At 52.7% G+C, this 21,153-nt stretch overlaps 2 protein-coding genes across 4 annotated transcripts in view; one reads left to right on the forward strand and one right to left on the reverse strand.

Annotated features, from left to right (window-relative positions):
• Nucleotides 1-116: 116 nt before the first annotated feature.
• LOC122386606 lies at nt 117-12,668 on the reverse strand. Of its 3 annotated transcripts, none has more exons than XM_043375954.1 (22): nt 12,625-12,668; nt 11,520-11,625; nt 11,260-11,342; nt 10,700-10,896; nt 10,238-10,353; nt 9,611-9,835; nt 9,151-9,314; nt 8,859-8,937; nt 8,406-8,587; nt 8,038-8,196; nt 7,560-7,706; nt 7,194-7,259; nt 5,684-5,791; nt 4,484-4,601; nt 4,093-4,238; nt 3,496-3,699; nt 3,010-3,100; nt 2,251-2,390; nt 1,833-1,971; nt 1,387-1,559; nt 904-1,048; nt 117-750 (listed from the first exon to the last, which is right to left on the reverse strand). In XM_043375954.1, exons 2-22 carry the CDS (start codon nt 11,593-11,595, stop codon nt 665-667), a joined length of 2,844 nt encoding a protein of 947 aa, XP_043231889.1. In that variant the 5' UTR covers nt 11,596-11,625; nt 12,625-12,668; the 3' UTR covers nt 117-664. The 3 variants fall into 3 exon arrangements, with proteins under 3 accessions (XP_043231889.1, XP_043231880.1, XP_043231900.1); XM_043375945.1 differs by lacking the exon at nt 12,625-12,668 and adding an exon at nt 12,357-12,466; XM_043375965.1 differs by lacking the exon at nt 11,520-11,625 and having other exon boundaries at nt 12,625-12,644.
• Nucleotides 12,669-15,324: 2,656 nt separating this feature from the next.
• The window catches only part of LOC122386327 (hillarin-like), a 32,915-nt gene continuing 27,086 nt past the window's right edge, over nt 15,325-21,153 (forward strand). The window contains exon 1 of the mRNA XM_043375427.1: nt 15,325-16,888. Within this exon, the coding sequence (XP_043231362.1) occupies nt 16,334-16,888 (555 nt within the window). The 5' untranslated portion in view covers nt 15,325-16,333. The remainder of the gene's footprint in view (nt 16,889-21,153) is intronic.

The following is a 21,153-nucleotide window of genomic DNA, read 5'->3' on the forward strand; positions in this document are numbered from 1 at the left end:
AGAGAACTTACCAGTAAAATTGTGTTCCTCAACAAACCGAAATCGTCAGCTAAAAAACTTTTTATCCCATTGGAGACCTCACGTGAGTCACATCAATGCAGTCCGGTCCAAGTTCATGTTAAATAAATAATTTATTCGACCCCGTAATTGTTAACCATTCAATGTTTGTCAAAACTTGACTAGTACATAAATACGATAACGAGAATATGCACAGTGCAGACATAATAGTAGTGAAACACAACGCAATGCATAACATCACAACAGGGGCAAAGTACATTTTCACCACACCTTGATATCACAGAGTCGACACATACGCTAGCGCGTGCGACACTGCCCCTCGCGTAAAATAGTGATCAAGCGCTTGTCAGTCGACATACCTTGATTATCGTCCTTCCGTGACACCCGATCTCCGGCCATCTGCTAGCCAGCTGTCCGGAACCAGTGTTTGGTGGCCCCATCTTACAGTGGCAGGGGGAGAAGCCGCCCACCCAGCCCGGCTGGGACAAGGATTTTGACAGTTCCAGTACCTCAGCCGCACGCAGAGGGGAGGGGCCGCCCGGGCTAGGGGTCGAATGGTCACAGGACACGGACATCCCGTGCTTGGGTGGGAGATAAGGCAGTCGCCCGGTAAATGGATCGTATGTGACTCGGAGTATCCAGCGTCTCAGCGACGGGCGCGGAGGGGGAAGGGCGGCGCCGGTCCCTGGGTCGACGGCGTACCGGTCACCACGTCATCGTCTTCGTCACTCTCTGGAGAAACACAAAACGGAACCGGTAAGCTTATAAGAATGGAGTTCCACTGTTCTTACAACGCCAAACATCTTACTCAGCAACAGAGAACCTAGTTGATCAATATCACATTAATGTCCCATCACCCTCCATTCAGCGGCGACGGCGACCCACCCGTCTCCGATTCGTCGTCAGCGTCGGCGTAACGCTGGTGGTAGTACTCGAACACGACGAACAGGATGATGATGAGCGTGATGCCCACCATGGGGTACACCACGTTCTGTACCTGGGACTTGAGCCGGGCCGGCACCACGTACACCTGGGGAGGGTGGCAGACAGAGGGGTTACGGGAGGGAGTGTCGGCTGTCAGTGATGGTCAGTAATAGCTACACATGTGGAGTGCCAGCGGACGTCAGGGCAGAGCAGTGACGGATTCTAGAGACAACCGGGCAAAATAGACTGCAAAGAGACTGCAAGCATGTCCCACATACATGTCATATCTTGTCTTACCTTCCAGAGCGTTTCATGGAGTCGGTGTTATCGCTTATTTAAATCCAGCCATTCAAGTCCTAGCTAATGACATCGAAGCATTTACGTAATCTGATAGCAGTAATTCCTCTCCCCTCTCTCAATGCGCGTAACGTCCCGGCCACTCACCAGCACATCATCGTGGTCGGTTCCGAAGGAGGTGTGCTCCGCCACCTGGATCCGGAAGTGGTAGAGCCCGGTGCCCTTCATCAGGATGCGGATCCGCTGCGGGTCCACCAGGCGGCGGTCCCGGGCCGACAGGTTCCGCTGGTAGATCCGCGCCAGGTCCGGACCCAGCAGAACTGCACGGAGAGAATGGGACGTGAGGCGTTGGGACAGGGTACGCGGAAATCGCTGACCCATTGTGCGGCATGTGTCGCACCTGGGTCCAGGTTCAATAAAGCATAAAAAACTTGAATAAAGAAAGCAGGACATAACACCCTCAAAGTGCTAGAAACACATTAATTTTGGACCAACTCTGCATAAATGACGCCTAATTTTGTTAGAACGCAAAATCAATCACCGTAAGAGGGGAAAAACAAAGCAATAATAAGCCTTTGTCCGTTTCCCCTTACTGTGGTTCTCCCAGGAGGAGCGGTTGTTGAGCTCTGTGATGTTGACATAGGTGGGCGCCAGCAGCGGACGGCGCGGGCGGTGACTGCCGCGGATACTCATCGTCAGGCGCAGCTTGGCCGGCCACGACATCATCGGAACCTGGGAGGGGGTAGGGGGGGGGGGTAGGTTGAAATGGGACTGGAATAACAAGCTATAAAGGATGCCTGAATAATTGCTAGAATAGATGGACGATGGTCCGTTACTGAGTACACACTGGTGTCATTCCTTACTTATCCCAGTGGCAAATGGGTGCAGCCTCATGGCAGTCCGACAATTTAGCTAAGATAATGTCGGTAGAAATTAACTTTTCACTCACACCGAGGCGTCATTCAGAGGGATTTCCTTATAAATACCCGGCAGTCCAACCATTTAACTCACATAGACGCGACAGTCGGAGTGTTCCACGCCGGTGGAGTACTGCTGCTCCTCGGTACAGCCGCACTCACTGCGGTTAGCCTTCCCCGCGCAGGCCTTGAAGCGGCCCGTGTCCCGGCTGATGGCGTGCTCAATCAACAGGTCTGCCGTGCGGAGAGCCGTCAGAATGACTGGGAGTGAGTGTGAATAGCACATGCCGACGGGACAACACCATGCAACAAGATGAAGAGATAGAATGTGTGACAATTGGATAAATAAAGTTGTTTTTCAATTAAACTGATCGAACATCCTTTGCTGGTCTGCAAGACTTGTGCACGTAATTTTGGTTTGCATTTGCCTCCTAAAGACTAGAACCTCGCTGTCCTACACAGACATACAATGTTCCAAAGCCATTCAGCTGTGTGCCGTCGCAGAATGTGAGAGTGTGTAGGACTAGACCACTGTATGTTGGCCATCTCTCAAGAAATCAGCTCAGACCAGACTAGCACACACAGACGAGTGTGTGACAGCCAGGCACACACGAGAAAACACTCCAACCTCAACGGACTTGACATGAATAAAGCTCCCAGCGGCACCAGATAACAAAACACCGTGCGCTAGTTTAGCAGCCGTGCGTCCACTCACGAGTCTCAACTTAACCTACTCACTCTGGTTCAGCGGCCGGCTATATTCAGTGCGGCGAGTTACTGCTGACTGGTTCAGTGACTGGCTATATTCGTTACGGGGAGTCGCCACTCACGGTGGTGGCGAGCTGTCACTTACTCTGGTTCAGCGGCTGGCTGGGGTCGGCGTTGTAGATGTTCTCTGAGGTGGGAATATTGATACCCAGATCAGACGGAGGCCGGTAGTTCACCTGACGGGAAAAACGGATCGTATAGCAGGTTGCGTATGTATCTAGCCTGCTAGATGGGTAGGCTATATACATACGCAGTCGTTAAAATTGCTCGCAAAAAGCGGTTAAAACACTGTCATCCTACCCGTCACTGCCGTTACAAAGCACTTTTTGTGTGGCCTGATACCGCCCTGATACCGCCGTCTTTACATATTTACCACGGTTTAAAACAGAACACTAGCCTCAAACAATCGCACTATTGCATCTTGATCTTGCATTATATTGCATTGAATCTACAGTACAGTATGCCATATCCCAATCACATCTACGATCTCCATATCCCAATCACATCTAATCTCCAACCTCAACAGTCAACACCCTTCTCGCATCCTCCCCTCAATCGGCCCCGTACTCACGGGCAGCTCGTAGAAGGCGTTATCGGCCGCCTTCAGGTGTCTGTCTATGTCCGCGGCGCTGCTGGGGTCCCGGCCGCGGTGCACGTCCACCGCCACCCGGTGGTGGTGACGCGACAGCTCCAGGTTCACCACGCGAGAGGTGCGGGAACAGAGCGCACTGGCGGCCGGCAGCCGGAACGTCACCGCGCACACCGCACCGACTGCCTGGGGAGGGACGGGGGGTTACACAGAGAGGGAGGTAACCGCGCACACCGCCCGCGGAGGGACGGGGCGTGTTACACAGAGCGCGCTGGCGGCCGGCAGCCGGAACGTCACCGCGCACACCGCACCCACGGCCTGAGGAGAGGGAGGAAGGGGATAAGACGATAGAATGAGAGGAACGCAGCAGCTGAGCACCAGCAGCTGCTGTCTGAAGTTTGAGATTCGCACTCGCAATCTTATTCAACACTTTGTTACACACAAACAGATTTAGATCTCACTTACGGTCTCGCCCGCTCATAACCGGCTGTCACTCGCAAAGCTGTTGGGACCTAGTTTTCACTCACCCAAGACTTGGTTCTCTCACCCTCCCAGGAGTTGGACCACGCCCCTACTTACCCAGGAGTTGGGCCGGACGGTGAGCGCCAGCCGGACGGCGGCGTCCCGCACGCTGTCCGCCCGCTCCACGTGCACCACAGACGGATGGGAGAGCTCCACGTCAATAGAGTCCGTGTCCAGAGCCACCCGAGACAGGTTGGCGTCACCTGGACAATCCGAGGGAAAACATGACAGGGCGTATAGTGACATCATGTCCATTGTACTTTTTCATAAAACATTCCTTAAAATATGCCATCCTTGCACTTCGCCAGTAAATAATTGTTGAAGACATTGTGAGAATGACAATGAGCATCCAAACCCGCTTGCTGGCTCCATTTCACCATTTCTCGCCGTCCCGACCCCTCCCTCACCAATTCCCCTCCTGGCCTCACCACCCCACTCCCTGTCTTACCGTGAACCCTGCCGGCCTCCACCTCCACGGTGATAATGTCGTGCACGTCCAGGTGAATCATCCCGGCGTGCCGGAGACCGCCCAGCAGCTCCAGGTAGTAGTCGCACGAACCATCGTACTGCACATATAGAGGGGGGGGGGTCTCACACTGCCCAGCAGCTATCGTACTGCACATATAGAGGGGGGGGGTGTCTCATACTGCCCAGCAGTTATCGTACTGCACATATAGAGGGGGGGGGGTGTCTCATACTGCCCAGCAGTTATCGTACTGCACATATAGAGGGGGGGTGTCTCATACTGCCCAGCAGTTATCGTACTGCACATATAGAGGGGGGGGGGGGTGTCTCACATCGCCCAGCAGCTTCAGGTAGTAGTCGCACGACCCATCGTACTGCACATATAGAGGGGGGGTCTCATACTGCCCAGCAACTCCAGGTAGTAGTCGCACGACATATCATACTGGGTATAGCAAAGAGAAAGAGTGCGCAGATCAGGGTTGTTGTTGTTGTTGTTGTTTGTTCCCTCCAGGTCGACCTCAGTCGACTGTAGCCTGACGGCTCTGCAGGGTCCTGAACGCGGCCGCCAGGGCCGCGACAACTCCGTCGCTCCGCACCTCTTCCCTGTTGGGTCTGATTGTCCCGGTGAGTCGCAGCCTGGCGCCCATCAGGGCCGGGCACTCGACCAGGACGTGGTACGGAGTATCCGCCGTCTCTCTGCACAGGGGGCAGCGGGCACCCTGGCCCCTGTGAGCCCGCCTCCTAGCTTTGCCTCCTGGAGGAGCCCGCCTTCAGACGCCTGGCGTCACGGTGGGAGGTGTGGGCCGTCAGGCCCGCCGCGCCCGCTCTGCAGCCGGAACGCGGTCACTAAACGGGCTCCAGCCGTGCCCTCTCCGAGGGGGACCTGGCAGCGGCCTCCCGCCGCGCCATCTGTTGCTTCGCAGATCAGGGTCGCGGCATGGTGCTGGCAGTTGTTGAAGCTCCAATGATCTTTGCATGAGCCGGTAGAGCATGGGGTCCCCACTGGCCACCGCCTAGTGAAATAATTTCTTTTCTAAACAATGAATATGGATCTCATGACTCTTTTCCACTACATTTGTAATCCTGATGAAACTGAAATCTATCGATAGATCCCATCGGGAAAGGACTGAAGAGCCGTCTCGTCCCTCGCACAGACTGTACCTCTCTGCAGAATGTCCCCCACCTTCTCCGGCAGTCCGGACTCGAGGTTGAAGTAGTAGGAGCCGAAGCCGCCCGATGCGACGCCGTACACGGTCACCCCTCCCGCCCGGTCCATCAGTAGGGCCGTCTTCTGCCGGACAGAAGGGCACAGCGGCGTCAGGTACAGGGTGGGGCAGCATAATCGGGAATGCTTTTTGGGCTCTAATCATGAGTAGGCATGACATTATTTTGATAAATTATAGCATGGCAATGAAACGCCCAAAAGTTGTGCATCATCTAACATGACTACATCCATGAGCATGCAACCTCCTGGAAAAGAGCAGCAAAATAGTTCGACGGTGCTCTAAGTGCTTTGCGCGCGCCCATAGACACTAATGTTAAACGAGTAAAACAAGAACATTTTGTTGAAACCCCTGCAATTCCACGTAAAGGTTGCTGGACAGGTCAACGTGTTATCACGGACAATAAGGATTGTGTGGGAATACTTAGGACAAAAGGTTAACGTAATCGTCGTAAAATAACTCTTAGCAGAGGACATACAGATGACTCACTTGAATATAAGGAAGACGCTCTTGAGCATATTAAAAAGAAACAATGCTCAAAACTTCAGCGACCAAAAATCTCACCACCGACTGGAATACGACAAAAAAGAATGGCAAGCCATATAGGGGATTGTATCGAGAATATTCCAGCGGTCATGCAAAGTAAACATCCTGTTGGGGTGATGGACCTATGGGTGGTCTTCAAGGGAGGTGCACGTGGTGCACCCTACTTCATCGAGCCCAGATAAAATGAGCACCTCTGGTAAATACATCCGCACTGTGGCAGACTCATGTGGAGCCGTCGGAACAGAGGATCACTGACGGTCCAGATCACGTCTTACGAGGACTCTGTCTGTGCTGGTACTGCAGTGAGGACGACATGTTATTGTGTAGGGCACCTCCACCTGAGATGAACCAAAAACTTCTGGTCCTTCAACTCCGCCGATTTAAATCCGACCAAATTCTTTACATGGAGCGTTTTTTGGTAGAAGGTTAATGAACAACTTATCATCAGTAAAGACGGTCTTCAGTGCAAGGTACGATGCTGATGGGCGATCATGGACAAGCAGGAGGTTGCACGTGCATGCGCGTGCTTTTGGACCCGCCTTGAGAAGGTCATCGACGCCGAGGGCGGTCACATAGGATGAGAGATAGGTAAAAGGTGACCAATTGATGGGATGTTGCTAAAATAGTGCTTGGAGCTGTATTTTTAAATTCATGACCAAATAATCCCGTTTGATATTTATTCCCGATTATGCTGCCCCACCCTGTATAGCGCCGGCAGGACATTTTTGATGAGTTAGAGGAAGCGGTCACCATGACAGCGAACTATTCCCTGTACGAAGGGGAGATACAAAAGGTCATCCGCTTCTGAGGTGGCAGTTCGTGACATGGCAACAAATGTGGAACATCAGAGAAATGACTGCCCTAACAGTGCTACAGGCTTTAGGTTTTAGCATCTGCCATGCTAAAGAAGGCTGTATAACTTACCGCTGCCTCAGTGATGTTCATCTCCGGCAGTATCTCGTGCAACGGGATCCTCTCCGGCTCATTGGACTATCGGCAATGGGACAGCAAATGTCAACTCAGGCAAAAAATTATGGCTGTACGCATGAAATACGGTAGCCGAGTAAATTAGTCCGAAATGAGACAGTGAGAGTGCGTTCAGTTACAAAACTACTTTTCGTTCATATGGGTTATTATTCATTAATCAACGGATCAGACGACGTCCAGCCTGTTCGATGCAGACTATCTCAGACCAAATCACAGTATCTCGTGACGCCCCATTAGATAATATCGAGTCAGTTGGGCCAGGTGAGTTAATTTCTCAGGACGCGAGTTCCGTCTACGACTCACGCCGACGCCGATAACGACCAGCTCCATCTGTTCGGTGACGCAGATGTGGTGGTTGATGAGGTCGGTCACGCAGTGCTCCACCCGGCTGAAGGAGGTATTGGACATCGGACGGGCGAATAGAGCGCCGCCCACCATCGAACCAAACATCTGTGAAAAAAAGACAGAGGAAAGGGGTCACAGGTAGGAGCATAGGGCGCCACCCACCATCGAACCGAACATCTGAGAGTCATACAGAGAGGTCGCAGGTCAGGGTACAGAGCGCCGCCCACCAAAACAATATGTGAATGAGGCGGGAGGGAGGGCGAATGCGGTCACTTTCACGGGATGGAATATCGACAACAACTCTCAGCTAGGGATACATAAATTATTCGATGCTGTAACCCATCATCGCAAACATTAACGATTTACCTGCATATCGTGGGTATGTCAGGGCGGTACACGGAAACAAACGTAAGCACTTAGCTCTCAGTGTTCTTACCTTGTCGGCCATGAGGTAGATTTTCTTGGTGAGGGGACAGAGCAGCACGTAGGGCCGTCTGATCGGCTCCGTCTCACAGTCCCCCTCACACCGCTCCCCCGACGGTGTCCTAGAGGTCTGCTCAGACAGCGGCAGCACCAGAGTCTCGTACGTGTCGCCCTGAGAAAAGTAGCGGAAGCACAACAATTTTCAGGTCTTCAACTCGAAGCAGTAACTCAAGTAAACACTAAACAGCTTGCACTAACCTTGCTTAAAGCTCTCACTTGAACCTATAAAAGAAACGTTGCAATTTCCATCAGCATTTTACTTCCACGCATGTACCGCCAAAATCCCTCTACCACTACCCGGCAGCCCCCTCCCGTCATTACCTTATCGTATCCGAGGAAGACGGCTCGCCGGTGCCAGATGTAGCGAATGTCGGTGACGCTCTGCAGGGCGGCGGGCCGCGGAATCAGGGTCTCCAGGCCGCGCCACGACGAGCGGCGGTGGAACGGCGCGCGGCCCAGCAGGTAGCGGTGCTCAGAGTGCAGCAGCAGCAGCACCGTCTCGTCTGGACGGGCAGGGGTGGGGGTGGGGGGGGGGGGCAGATCAATGACTGACGCTCGGAGATGGGGAAAGGCATAGGAAAGGCAAGCTCGCAACAACCAGTCAAAAACAGTAAAAAAGCAAGTAATATGCAATGAAATCGGGCTAATATTGAACTTCAAGTATCCGGCACCTAACGCTACAGAAGGTAATTCATCGAACCACTCACAGGTATACCTTTCCTGGCAATATCCAGGAAATACACGACTATAACTTTTATCATTCGTGTTACTCACTGTCCTCCTTGCTGCTGAAGCAGGAGAGCGAGTGGATGAGCTCGTCCTTGGCAAGGGACTCTGCCGATACGTCGCCGTCCTGAAAGCCAGCACGAGGACCCAACATTACACACATGAACTTGATACCAACAGCTTAAAACAAGGATAACGAATGATGAGGAACAGAAAATCGACTAAAAGTGGAAATAAGTAATGGATGGCTTTATTCCGTATTTTGGTCAAGTAAGTATCTCAACATTTACATGCACTACGAGTATATTCTGGCTTGATACGTCCCCTATATGTGCCATACCGTTTGCAGTTTGAGCAGTGAGAACGCTCCGGCTCTGGCGCCTCTGGCGGCGGCTCGCTCGCCGCGGAAGGCAGGGGACACCAGCAGGCCGTGCGTGGTCAGGAGGAGCAGGTGGGCTGAGGTCATTGTGGCCGAGATCAGACCCAGGTCCGAGGGCGGAGAGCCTGGGGTGGGAGGGGGAGGAACAGGTCAGGGCGCTGAGACGGGCAGCACGACAGAAGTGAAAAAAGAAAAAGAAAAAAGTCGGGTAACAGTGGGCAATTAGAGAGTTAGGAGAAGGAATGGAGTAAGATAATTCAGACAAATCCTGAGTAAAGATCACAGATCATGACAGTTCACGAGGAGATATTCCTAATTGAACTACCAGTCAGCAATTATTTGGCTTCCTTCGTCAGCCGAACGGCGAACGATCCTCTTACGTTCTCACCAGCCGACCCCTCCCCCCCCCCCCGCCACTCACCTCCAAAGGCGCCGCGCACCATGTCCATTTGACTGAGGTCGTACCAGGTGACGTTAGTGCCCACTACAGTGGCGGCCAGCAGCCCGGGCCGGCCCGGCGCCGACAGGGAGACCAGCAGGCCGATGTCGCCGCCGCACGGGTCCTGCAGGTACCGCAGACGGCCGACACGCGGCGCCACCGTCGCAGCGCTGACGGCGCCGCCCCACGGCCAGGCCGACCAGCCCACTGACGGGGAGGGGAAAATGTTCCGACACTGGTAGTTGTTCATAGAAGATATAAAGCTCGCAGCTAGCTGCTGTTGCTAGCTATAGCGCAAAAAGTGCAAAAGATCAATAGCGAAATTGCTCAGTTGTTCGTTCGTTCGTTCGTTCGTTCGTTCGTTCGTTCGTTCGTTCGTTCGTTCGTTCGTTCATTTATTCATTCATTCATTCATTCATTCATTCATTCATTCATTCATTCATTCATTCATTCATTCATTCATTCATTCATTCATTCATTCATTCATTCATTCATTCATTTGCCATGACATTACCGCGATATGGAGGCAACTGAAAACAACGGAGCATCTAAAAATGCTGCCTCAGTCGATAGCTGTATAGCCAGTAAGAATACTCGTCCCGTTCTCACCGAATCTGAGGTCGGTGAGCGAGACGCGCGTGGCGAAGAAGCCGGATCCCCGGGAGAGGCTGACCTCGCCGTTCCACTGGCCCCCGTTAATGTCGGCCAGGTCCTCATTCAGGTGGCTGTCGGTGACACCAAACGAGTTCCGTAAACACGCTACTTCAGCCTTCGCAAGGGCAGGCCGTTAGCGTAAACTGTTCCATAAAACACATCATTTCAACCTCTGATGCCTGTGGAGATCGAGCCACTAACATGAGCTAGTGATACATCCCAATAAGATGGATCTGTACACATAGACCATCGGCCGGTGACCGGATTTTTTATCGACATAAACCATTACCGAGATACTTTCGCTGGCTTCGCAAAAGAAAAGAACAACGTGGAAAGTATAAGTTACCACTGCCCCTGTATGATCCGGCGTCCTGCACCTCACTTCAGAGTTCAGACCAGCCCCCCTCCCCCCCTCACCTGCGGGCGAAGTGGCACCGCCAGGCGACCATGGCGCCCCTCCTGTAGAGCTCCATGGCGAACGGCACGTCCACAGTCCGGTTCACGTTGGTCAGCGCCAGGTGCGGCGCGGCGCCCACCCAGAAGAAGTGCTCGGTGAGGCGCGAGATGGACGCTTCGGTCTGCCCGCGGATCGGCGCCAGCTGAGCCAGCAGAGTCTGTGTGGAGGGAGAGGAGGGGAGGAGAGGGAGGGCAGGCGATCAGACGAGTCAGCAGTATCTGTCCACTGACCAGAGCGAGAGAAAGATAGTGGCAGCTTCAGACAGCAAGCAAGACAAATGAGTGCAGTAACAAGTTCTGATTGAGAAAGGGACACAGTGGGATTACTTTGGGATTTGAGATTAATGAGGAATAAAGGATAACTTCACAAACTGTGTTGAATACAGAACAAGCTGGTTATGACATAAATTAAGAATAGGGTTGATAAAGCTACAGCTGTGTTTATTCTGGGTACATATTGTTAACTTTAATGACAGCCTCAGTGACAAAAAAATGGTTATATTGTCATGATCACCACTCACAATATTTTCTTCCTTGATGACAAATTTGTTTGGTCTTGAAACAGAAGATGTGTTTATTTCTTCTAGGGAGAAAATGATAAACTCTGAAAAAAATGGGAACAAAAATCATTGCATATATGGATAAAATTTACTTGTTTAACTGTGAGCATAACAATATGTACTAAGAACTGGAAAGCACAAAGAATGGTAAATACTACATGAAAATAAATTAATGTGTACTAGTAGCACTATGAGCCATATTTCAGAATAATGACACTTACTGTATTGCTCATATTGCTTTGCAGATGCAGAGATATAGTGGGCCATCCACATTGCTACAAACCACTGCAATAGCATTGCATCCAGACTCAGAGAAATAATGTCACCCTGTTATTCGGGAAAATGTTGTTAGAACAGAATCATGAATACACAGAAACATGCTCAGCAAATTAGCAGAAATAATCGTGCACAGCTGTGAGTAAATATCAGCTAACTACCTACCTATTACTATTCTGACAAATTATATTTTACAAGCCTAAGTTAAGTAGACAAGCTATGAATATGATGCTTGCTTTCAATTTCATTTTATAAATTTTATAAAATCTAAATATCTAAATTTAAATTTTGTAAATTTAATCATGACCCTCACTGTAAATGCCTCTTTGGACACAGCAGACATAGCATGAGAATTGCTAGCTGAATTATTGAGAAAACTGGTTGGCGCACAATGTTTTCACAGACAATCAACTTTATCAAAATTATTTTTACCTGGCTCCAGAGTCCTGGGCCCTGGCTGATAGCCCCCATATTCTCAGCTCATATTTGCCTATATTTACAACTCAACAGGTATAGACGACTGTTCAGGAATTATAACCCAATTAATTGATACATCATGCAGTACCTATACATTGAGACAGGTTACACAGCAAATTCGGGTGGACACATTTCGTCTACGTGACCCAAAATGTCCACCTGAATGTGCTGTGTAACCCGTCTCAATATATACATTTGTCTATTGCTACTCAACATCATGCAGTGTTTCATATAATGGTACTTCATTGGTGTTCAAACCTTATTCGGAAAATATTATTCATATCTCCAACACAAAGTGCACTAACCAATTTTCTCCATAATTCACTAACGATTCTCGTTCTGTGCTCGATATGATTTCTTGATTCACAGTGAGGGTCGAACTTAAGAAAAAAAAACGAACTTTAACAGGTTGTCATTGTGGTGGTCGTAATTTTAAGCTGGGCCTGGTGAACGTCTGAAATATCTTATCTTTATCTTCTACAGTTTTTTTTCAATAAGAATACATGGATGCATACAAATCGAAAATAATTTATGGCAAAAAGTCTACGCGTGCACAACATCTACAAAACATACAATAATTCGGAACAAGCCCCATCACATTGCTTTTGAAAGCTCCCGCGTTCAAAAAGGGTAACATACATGTTCTTCGACTCAGGTATTTTTCATGACAACCATCATTCGACGAATTACACTACGGTGATTTCGGTCGCACAACAGAATACTCTGGCTCTGAACACTAAAGAAATCTGTATTTTGTCCTTAACGCGCAATTAATGTCTACTTAACCAGAAAGACACAGTCCACAAATTTTATACCTAGTCATGTGTGTGTGTGTGTGTGTTTGATTGGTGATGGAAGATGAGCAAATAAAGCGCCGATATCTCAAAGCTGAAATTATTTTTCAGGAGAATTTTTGTTTATTTTAAAAGTCAACCAAAAGCTACTCGATACGTTTAATGACAAAAAGCTACCGACACAAATACTTATTCGGTCCGCGCCCGCGCCCCCGCGGAGTGTTTGAACGCCCCGGTCTTTCACAAACATCTTGAGAAGTCGTCAGCGATGCCGCGACGGCGCCGCTGTTTTTGCACACCTTATCATCATACATCTTTTCTGCACATGTTGTGAAAATTTCAGACCAAGGTCACTCAAGGTCAGGTCACCAGGTGACAGATCACTCCAAGTGACTTCATGACATAAAAGTTACAATGTCTGCCATAGCTACATCGAGTGACCGATCGCTTTGAAGCTTTCAGCGATTGATAAAATCAACAGTAGGCTATCGTACAAAATGTTCATCTCGGAATTTTGATATCGGTGACCTAAGGTCAGGTCAACTTTGCGAATTGCGATCACCCCATTATAGCTAAGTCAATGAGAGAAAATTGAAAAGCGCCTCTTTTAGACGAGCGTTATTTTATTCTTAATACTCAAACACTAAATTAAGGACAGGTAACTATGACATACCTATTACCTAGGTACTGAACATGAAAATGGCACTCGTGACACCTGTCAATGCCCCTGAGGTCATCTCAGGTCACGTCGAATGGTAGGCTAACAGTTTTTCGCGAAAAAAAAAACTTTGATAGAACATGTTAGAGCGATGAAAGCGGCTTGGATGCGCGAGTTCGATGATATGGATCAAGGATCGGCTGATATGCAGCATGGCCTTTTCCGGTCGGTCTGGTCATGACCTTAACCTGAGGTCACATTTTTAGTTGACCTTTCTAAGCCAAAGTACTAGTATTGTTCATTCGATGCGTCTTGACGAGAGGAACATGATGCCAGTTGAAGCAAACTCGTGCAAGGTTTGAGTCAAAAGTTTTTGAAAAAAAAAAACTGTTCCGCAAAAATCGTATGTTTTGGCAGTTTTTGCCCCCTGTCACCGTATTCACAATCTGGTTATTTTTGTGGCCGTATTCACAATCACAATCGAAGTTTGACCCTGACATGGTCGCCCGGCGCTACGCAGACGGAACCAGGCAGGCCAGGTGCCGTCTGCGTGGCGCCGGGTGACCATCAGGGGAAAACTTTGATTGTGAATACGGCCACAAAAATAACCCGTTACCCGTTACTCCTACCCTTAACCAGTGATTGTGAATACGGCCACTGCAGGCAAAACCGTTGGCGTTAGGTCAAATCTGAAATAAATACTCAGAAATACCGTTAATAAGGCTATCAAATGCGCATTCCGGGGCGCTTTAGCTCTATTAGTTTCCGAGTTATGCGTCGGCTTGTTGAAAATTGTTGACATTCGACCTGAAAAAATACGCTCTTTCGAACGACGCCTTCCCTTTATCACTACGTGGCCCAGGAGCTGAGCTAGAAGGAGGTGTTCGAAGTTCAACCCCCCCCCCCCCCCAGCAGGGCATGGCCAATCCGGGACCCCCAACGGGGCGTGGGTTACTGGAGTTCATATTTGGCTCAACAAAGCATGCATCGGTAGATTACCCATCGGGATACAATGAATTGGGTGTTCACGCATGAACAGTCATGAACTCCTTATATTCATTAGAATTAGGTAAAGACATTGTTGTGGCACAAATATGTTTATTTCATGAAAACGCGTCGAGTTAGGTTATCATACCTAATGAACATGTAAACAGTTAAAAGCAGAGATGCGGAATCGATGGATTTTCGGTGACTCTGAATCCGGCTTTCAAAGACCAACTCCGACTCCGACTCCGTCTCCGTGCAGAGCTGTCAGCTTCGGCCAACTCCAACTCCGACTCCGACTCCTCAGCCCTGGTTAAAAGGTCAGCTAAAAAGTTGACTTCAGAGTTCAAGTCAAAGGACGTGACATGAAAAGGTCATGCTGATTCCTGCATGAGTCACTTAAGAAAAAAAAAACGTTTGCCCTTTTATTGATCGCGTCATTTATCCCTACGCACATAACATAAAAGACGTTATTTCCTAACGCCGATAAATAAGGCAACGTCGATTTAGTTTCCTCAGCCACCTGCCGTTGTTGACCGTGAGCCGACCGTTCAACATTGCGCTGACACGCGTCACTCGTTCGGTCGGCTGAATTGGCCGTGACTGGAGGCGATAGCAGAGAGGCGCTCCGGCGGCTCCGGCGGCGGCCAACGACCCCGCTCGACGCGCCGCCGCCGCCGCCGCCGCCGCTGCCGCCGCTCGGGCCGGGCGGGGGCGGGGGCGGCTGGGAACGGATGGACAGCGGCCTGCGACGAGCCGCCGTCCGCGTCTGTCCACGGGCCGGCGATCGGTGCTAATGGCGCCCGGCTCCCGACGCCGGCTCACGGGCCGGATATGCTCGACCGCCCCATCGCAGTGCCCAACCGAGACCGTCTACCGCCCCCACCGCTTCGCCAGGTAGCGCGGGATGAGAGCTGCGCAGTGTAAACGGTTCAGAAGTAAGGAGAGTGGGTTTCTGGGAACGGTTGGTGTCGATGCTGTTAGCTGGGTCAGACGTGGCGGCTGATTGTCGTGTCTGTGCCACACTCTGCCGTGCCGAGCGTGATTCGTCGGGACGGCTGTTCGTGAGGCTTCATGTCGCAGGGGTGTGAAAGTGGGACAAAGTGGACGAAATAAGCACGAGCTTCTGGGTTTTTCACACGAGGTACGCTGCCGACGCCCGGCAACACAGAATGGCAATGACGACCCGCTTCTCATCATTCATTGTAAATCAAATTTCTCCGAGAGGAGACGGGCATTTCGACGACGCACGTGCAATTCCGGAAATGCTCCGGAATTCGCTTGACATTCTTTGCAGATCAATCGCGCCGATTTGCATTGATTGAGTTGTGAATGAAATAGTTCGGCGTGTGTGAACCAGTGGGGACGGAAACATCAAAGTTTGGGTTAAATGTCCACAGCTTGGGAGTGGTCCGTTCACTGGCGCCGCGGAGCGAGCGGCACCGGTGCGCGAGGCGGAGCCAACAGGTGGTGAGGCCGGTGCGGCCGGCGGGACCGGTGTGTTGTCAGTTCGCCGGCCACAGTTGTCAGGGTAACGGCGCTCCGTGCCGCGCGGCCAGTCCGTGAGTCAGCGCCAGCCAACTGGTGACGCTGGGCGCAGCGACCAGGTTTGGGTGTGAATGGGAGACGAGTGTTTTGCAAATCACCTGAACTGAAGCCTAGTGTCGATAAGGAAAGCCTGTGCCAGAGCCGCAGCGCCGGTGAATCGAGTCCATCCTCTGCTATGCATCAGTGCCTGCCATACAGCCGCGGCCGGCTCACCAAAATGGCGCGGCCCGCTGCGTGCCACTAGTGTGGGGAGACGGTCGCCAGTCGAGAGGTGTGACGTGCAGTGCAAAGTGATAAAATGTCGTTCGCGCAGCGTGCAAATTTCTACGACACGCACTGTTTGCGATGTCGTCAAACGGTCTACCAAGTGGACAGGGTCGGCCCGCTCAAAGACTTTACGTTCTTCCATTCGCAGTGCTTTAAATGTGCAGTGTGCGGCACAAAACTTACCCTCAAGAACTATTACAACAACCAAAACAGCCAGGTTGACAAGGAGGTGTACTGTCAAAGCCATGTGCCCAAAATCAACCCGGGTCAGATCGACGGCAACGCCGTCGGCATCCGAACGGCGCTCAACGTCCCCAAGTCACAGACCTACATCAACGAGCAGATTCGGGCCGGCGGCCGGGCCAACATCGACAACGAGGCGATGCTCATCAAGTCTGTGCTGCACACGAGCGGCTCCCACCAGCAGGCGCCGCAGTCCAACGGGCACGGCAACACGTCCAGCAACCACAGCGACTACAAGTACGGCCGCTACGACGCCAGCGCGCTGCACATCCAGCACGCGCTCAAGCAGACCGACCTGCAGAAGGGGTACCGACGCGAGGCGCGGCCCATCACAGAGTTCCTGGTAAGTGGGCGGTGCGGGACGCGCCTGACCGGGGCCTCCGGCTCGAGTGTTGAACTGATGACCGCGGGCCCACGGCGTCGGCTGGGGTGGGAGGGACGGTGAACGCGCCGTATATGGGAGAGCTCAGAGCCAGTGAGCCGGGGTGCCCGCTATATGAAGGTAGGAGGCCACGAACAGGAGGCGACGCTGTGTGACTGACCTTCCGGGGCTGTCGGTTATTTGATCATTTATCTGACCTTTCTGCCCCTGCCGGCGGGCCGTATATGGGTTGCCGCAGCCCCACCCATTTCACTGGGACGGTGACGAGACGGCATGGTCCATGCAGGGCAGGGGAGGGCGGGATGGTGACCCCACCCATTCCACGGCCGTGGCAAGGTCTCTCGGCTCCCACAGGCCAACACTGAGTCTCCATGTAATCCCATGAATCCCAGCGTCTTCAACCGCGTCCCTGCTAGTCCCATCGCGTCCCACCGCGTCCCACCTCGCCACGTCTCAGCGCGGCCTGTTTCGCCGCGCAGTGACGGCGGCTTACGGTATCGATCGGCTTGGCGACAGGTGCTGCCCGGACCGTGGCGACCCGTCTCCCCCACCAACTCGTGACAGGTGTGCCAGTCAACAGCGTGCCCCCAGCCCCACCCCCGCTCCCATCCCCACACACCCCCAATGTCCCAAATCTCTACCCAGTCCCCCGCCGCCCCCACCCACACCCCACCCTACAACTCCCACACCCCAAGCCTCCCCTTCCCTCCGTACTCCCGCCCGTCGGCCGCCTAGCCCTCCCCTCTTCGGAACCCATTTTTTTCCGTTCAGGACGCTTCCAGGAAGCGGGGGATTTGCTATGTCCGGTACAGTGACCCATCGGCGGCATATGCCTCGCTGGGTCTGTATTCGTTGTCACAGACGTGGCTCCAAATTGGACTAATGTTGTTCGTCTCCGCGGTCCCATGAAGTGGATTAGGTCCAGACTACAGTTATCGTTCTTATCTAACCAGACAGCAGTCGTTTTCTGGCTTGTTTTACTGGAGTTGTCCAGGTGCCTTTTACTTTGCTGTCCTGTTTTTGCGGTAATGGGTTTTATCTGGTACTTTCCCTTATATTGCTTGCTTGCCATTTTATGTGGCTATCAGCACGGCTGCAATATTTACTTCAAGACGACGTGCGATCTTCCGGGTGTGGAAGTTATCACTGCATTAGTTCGCTCATGCAATGACCACGACTCATTCACTCGATTTGATTATCTGATCAATGTGCTTTTATGTTTTGAGGTAGGAGCTGTTTATAAGTTGCACCTTATCCGTTTAAGCGAGTACCTAAGGGCATAAGCAGCGATACATGACTATGAGGAAGTTCAGAATAAGCGTGTATTGAATACTAAAAATATTTATGAATCCGAAGTTATGCAACGATGATGACAGACCATAATCATTAATCATATCGTTAGATAATCCCACAATATGCGTCCGGGACCCAAACAACAAACCCCTCGTTGTTCCGGCGCTGGACCGCCGACGCCGTGTATTTACACCAGTACAGCGCCGCGGTGACCTCTGTGATATAGGTCACCCGGTCCTGTCGCGTGTCGGCCTATTATGACTCAGAAGCGGAACGGACGGCCGGACGGACGGGTAGGGGAGCGTCCCTCTGCCCTGCCCTGCTCCGCAGCAGCGCTCGTGGCAGCAGGGGCCGTATGAAGCTCAGCCTGGTCGACAGTGGCGGCACACCGCTGGGTCAGCCGGCGGAGCTGCCGGAGCAGCAGTGGTAACGCGCGCTCTCACGACGCTGACCGCGGCTGCCGGAGTGCGGTGCAGCTCGTGAGGCCGTGGTTTGGCCGCTGTTTTCCCAGCCTACCGGCAGTACCTGTAGGCAGCTCCAGGGTCCAGTAGGCAGTTCTGGTCGTCAGATGAAGTTCAGGTTGCCAGCTTCAGTAGTAGAGAGTTAGGGTAAGCACCAGGCAGGTCTCGGTAATCACGTAGGCAGCTTCCGTAGACAGCTCCAGTAAGCAGCTCCGGCCCGGCTCGGCCCGGCACGGCGGTGTCGGCCGGTCTCCGTGGCCATCTGTGGCGGCCGTGCAGCCCAGCTGGCGCCGCCAGTCGCCACGGTCTCACAGCGGCGGCATCAGCGCCTTACAGCGCCGGCGCCGGCGTCTCCGTCCCGGTCCCAGACGCCACAGTCGTCGGACGCGCTGGTCCCACACGCCAGAGCCGTCGGACGCGCTGGTCCGCCGACCGCAAACGGCGTGCGGGGCGAGACAACTGACTGGGGATTTCCGGTCCGGCTCGACCACTGTCGCTAAGGAGGCTATAGGAAAGGTTCGTTTGATTTATTCGAGCGTTAGGTAAGTGGCGCATGAGGAGTTGGTGGGTTTCGTCGCCTATTTCAGCATTCTGTTCGGTGCGCTGGGCTACGTTTCTTCCCCTAATGTGCGGCGTCTACTCTGTATTCATGAATTTCATGCGGTGTTAAGTTTCGTAAGACTCACCGTCGTGGTCCATTAAGGCCTTTTCTCCAGCAATGCTATGGTTTATGTCAGAGGCGTTCACACAAGTCCTCCTGAAACAGCGATGGCTGGTCTTTTTCACGCCTGTCTATCATTTCAATGTTAGTACATACATAGGCCATGACAATTGCAAGGGGAGCCTGGCGTAAACACATTTTGCGTTATCGTTTGTCTCACTTGTTATTATGCATGGCCATTGGCCAGTGCATAATGAGCAGTGACAGCTGACCGTGAATATGCACGTTTCGATAGCTTCGAGCGGGACGGCAAAATATCTATTTTCGCATCTAGCGTTAAAATTCTGAAACATTGTAGATCTGGGCCTCACATTGACCGCGTAGGGATGAAAAAAAACTCACACCGTGCACCTCGGATCGATAAAACTTGCATTATTTAGCCGGCCGGCCGTCGGTTTTAGATGTCGAGATTGTGACCCCCTGGGTGCCCTGTGCCGGGCCGGCCTCCGCTGAGAGTGGCACGGCTCCGCCGACCGCCGACCGTCGGCTGTGACCGATGGTGACCGATCGGTACGGTGGGGCTCGGTCTGCGGTCACCGGTCATGACCGCAGTGGCAGGCGCCGAGCGGTCCGCGGTCTCTCAAACCGCCACCTCGGCCGGGTCGGCCCGCACCGGCGCCGGCAGCGAAAACGGGAGGGAATAGAGACCAGACGAGAGAGCTGATACTCTGGCTATATGGGATTTATTACGTGCTAGTTGATTATTTTTCGCAGTTTATTCTCTGAAGCATCTAATTTTGGTCACAAAAACAGACTGGCCCCATGTGTGTTTTGCTAACAGTCATGTCAGTTCGGACGCACGAGCTTCACATCCAGCTATCATTACACTGTCGCTGACCTCCATGACTGATTGATCATCTTATGCCTACCACCGCCCACACCATGCCCTACTGTGTGCCGCTCCCTACCACCACCCATTGTCCAGTCTGGTTTCGCCGGCGTTTCAAATTCACACCGACCGCTCTGGACGGCGGGCCGGGCCGGCGGCTGCTGACTGGTCTCGGTCGTTTTCACTCGACTTCTCCGGCGTCTGTGTACTCTGACACGTGTTGGCATCTGGTGATGACGGTCCCTGTCTCCGTCTCCTGCCCTGGGCGTGTCCGGCCGGGCTGACCGGCTGCTGGCGGCCGCTCTCTGTAGACGGTGACGGTCCGACCGACACCGGCTGATCGCGCGGACCGGCCGCCGGCCCGCTCTCGCCCGTCGCTCTCGCTCCGGTGCCCGGAAGCCGTTCAGAAGGTGTCGTGTGGGCGAGAGTGGCTGCGTGCAGGGCCGCGCGCGCCGCCACGCCCCCCGGAGGAGGGGTCACGGTCTCCCGACCCTCCCGGCCCGCGCCGCCGGCTCCGGGCCGCTCCGGGCCGACTCAGGCTGCCCCGGGTCTGCTCCGGGTCGAGCGTTCCCGAGCGTCGACCCCCGCGGGGTCGCGCCGCCGTCTGTGTCTTCACTATTCGTCGTGGCGGAGAAAGTGATTTCCCCGACGCCTGGCATTCCTGCTGGATAATTAAACAGCCCGGGTCGGCGGTGTGGGAAGGCGGGGAGCGCCGGCTCAACCCGGCGCTTGCAGTGTCGAGAGGAAGTGGGGAGAAATGCGCCGGGGTTTCCGCTGGGTCGGCCGGTACCGGACACACACAGACACACAGACAGACAGACAGACAGACATACCGGTAATGGGCCGTCTCACCGGAGTCAAAGGTTACCGAAGGGCGCACGGCTGCTCAGTAAGCTGTTTGTTTATATCTGAGCTTCCAGGA

The sequence above is a fragment of the Amphibalanus amphitrite genome, unplaced genomic scaffold, assembly GCF_019059575.1.
Source record: "Amphibalanus amphitrite isolate SeventyFive unplaced genomic scaffold, NRLGWU_Aamphi_draft 000016F_arrow, whole genome shotgun sequence".
Classification (NCBI taxonomy): Eukaryota; Metazoa; Arthropoda; class Thecostraca; order Balanomorpha; family Balanidae; genus Amphibalanus; species Amphibalanus amphitrite.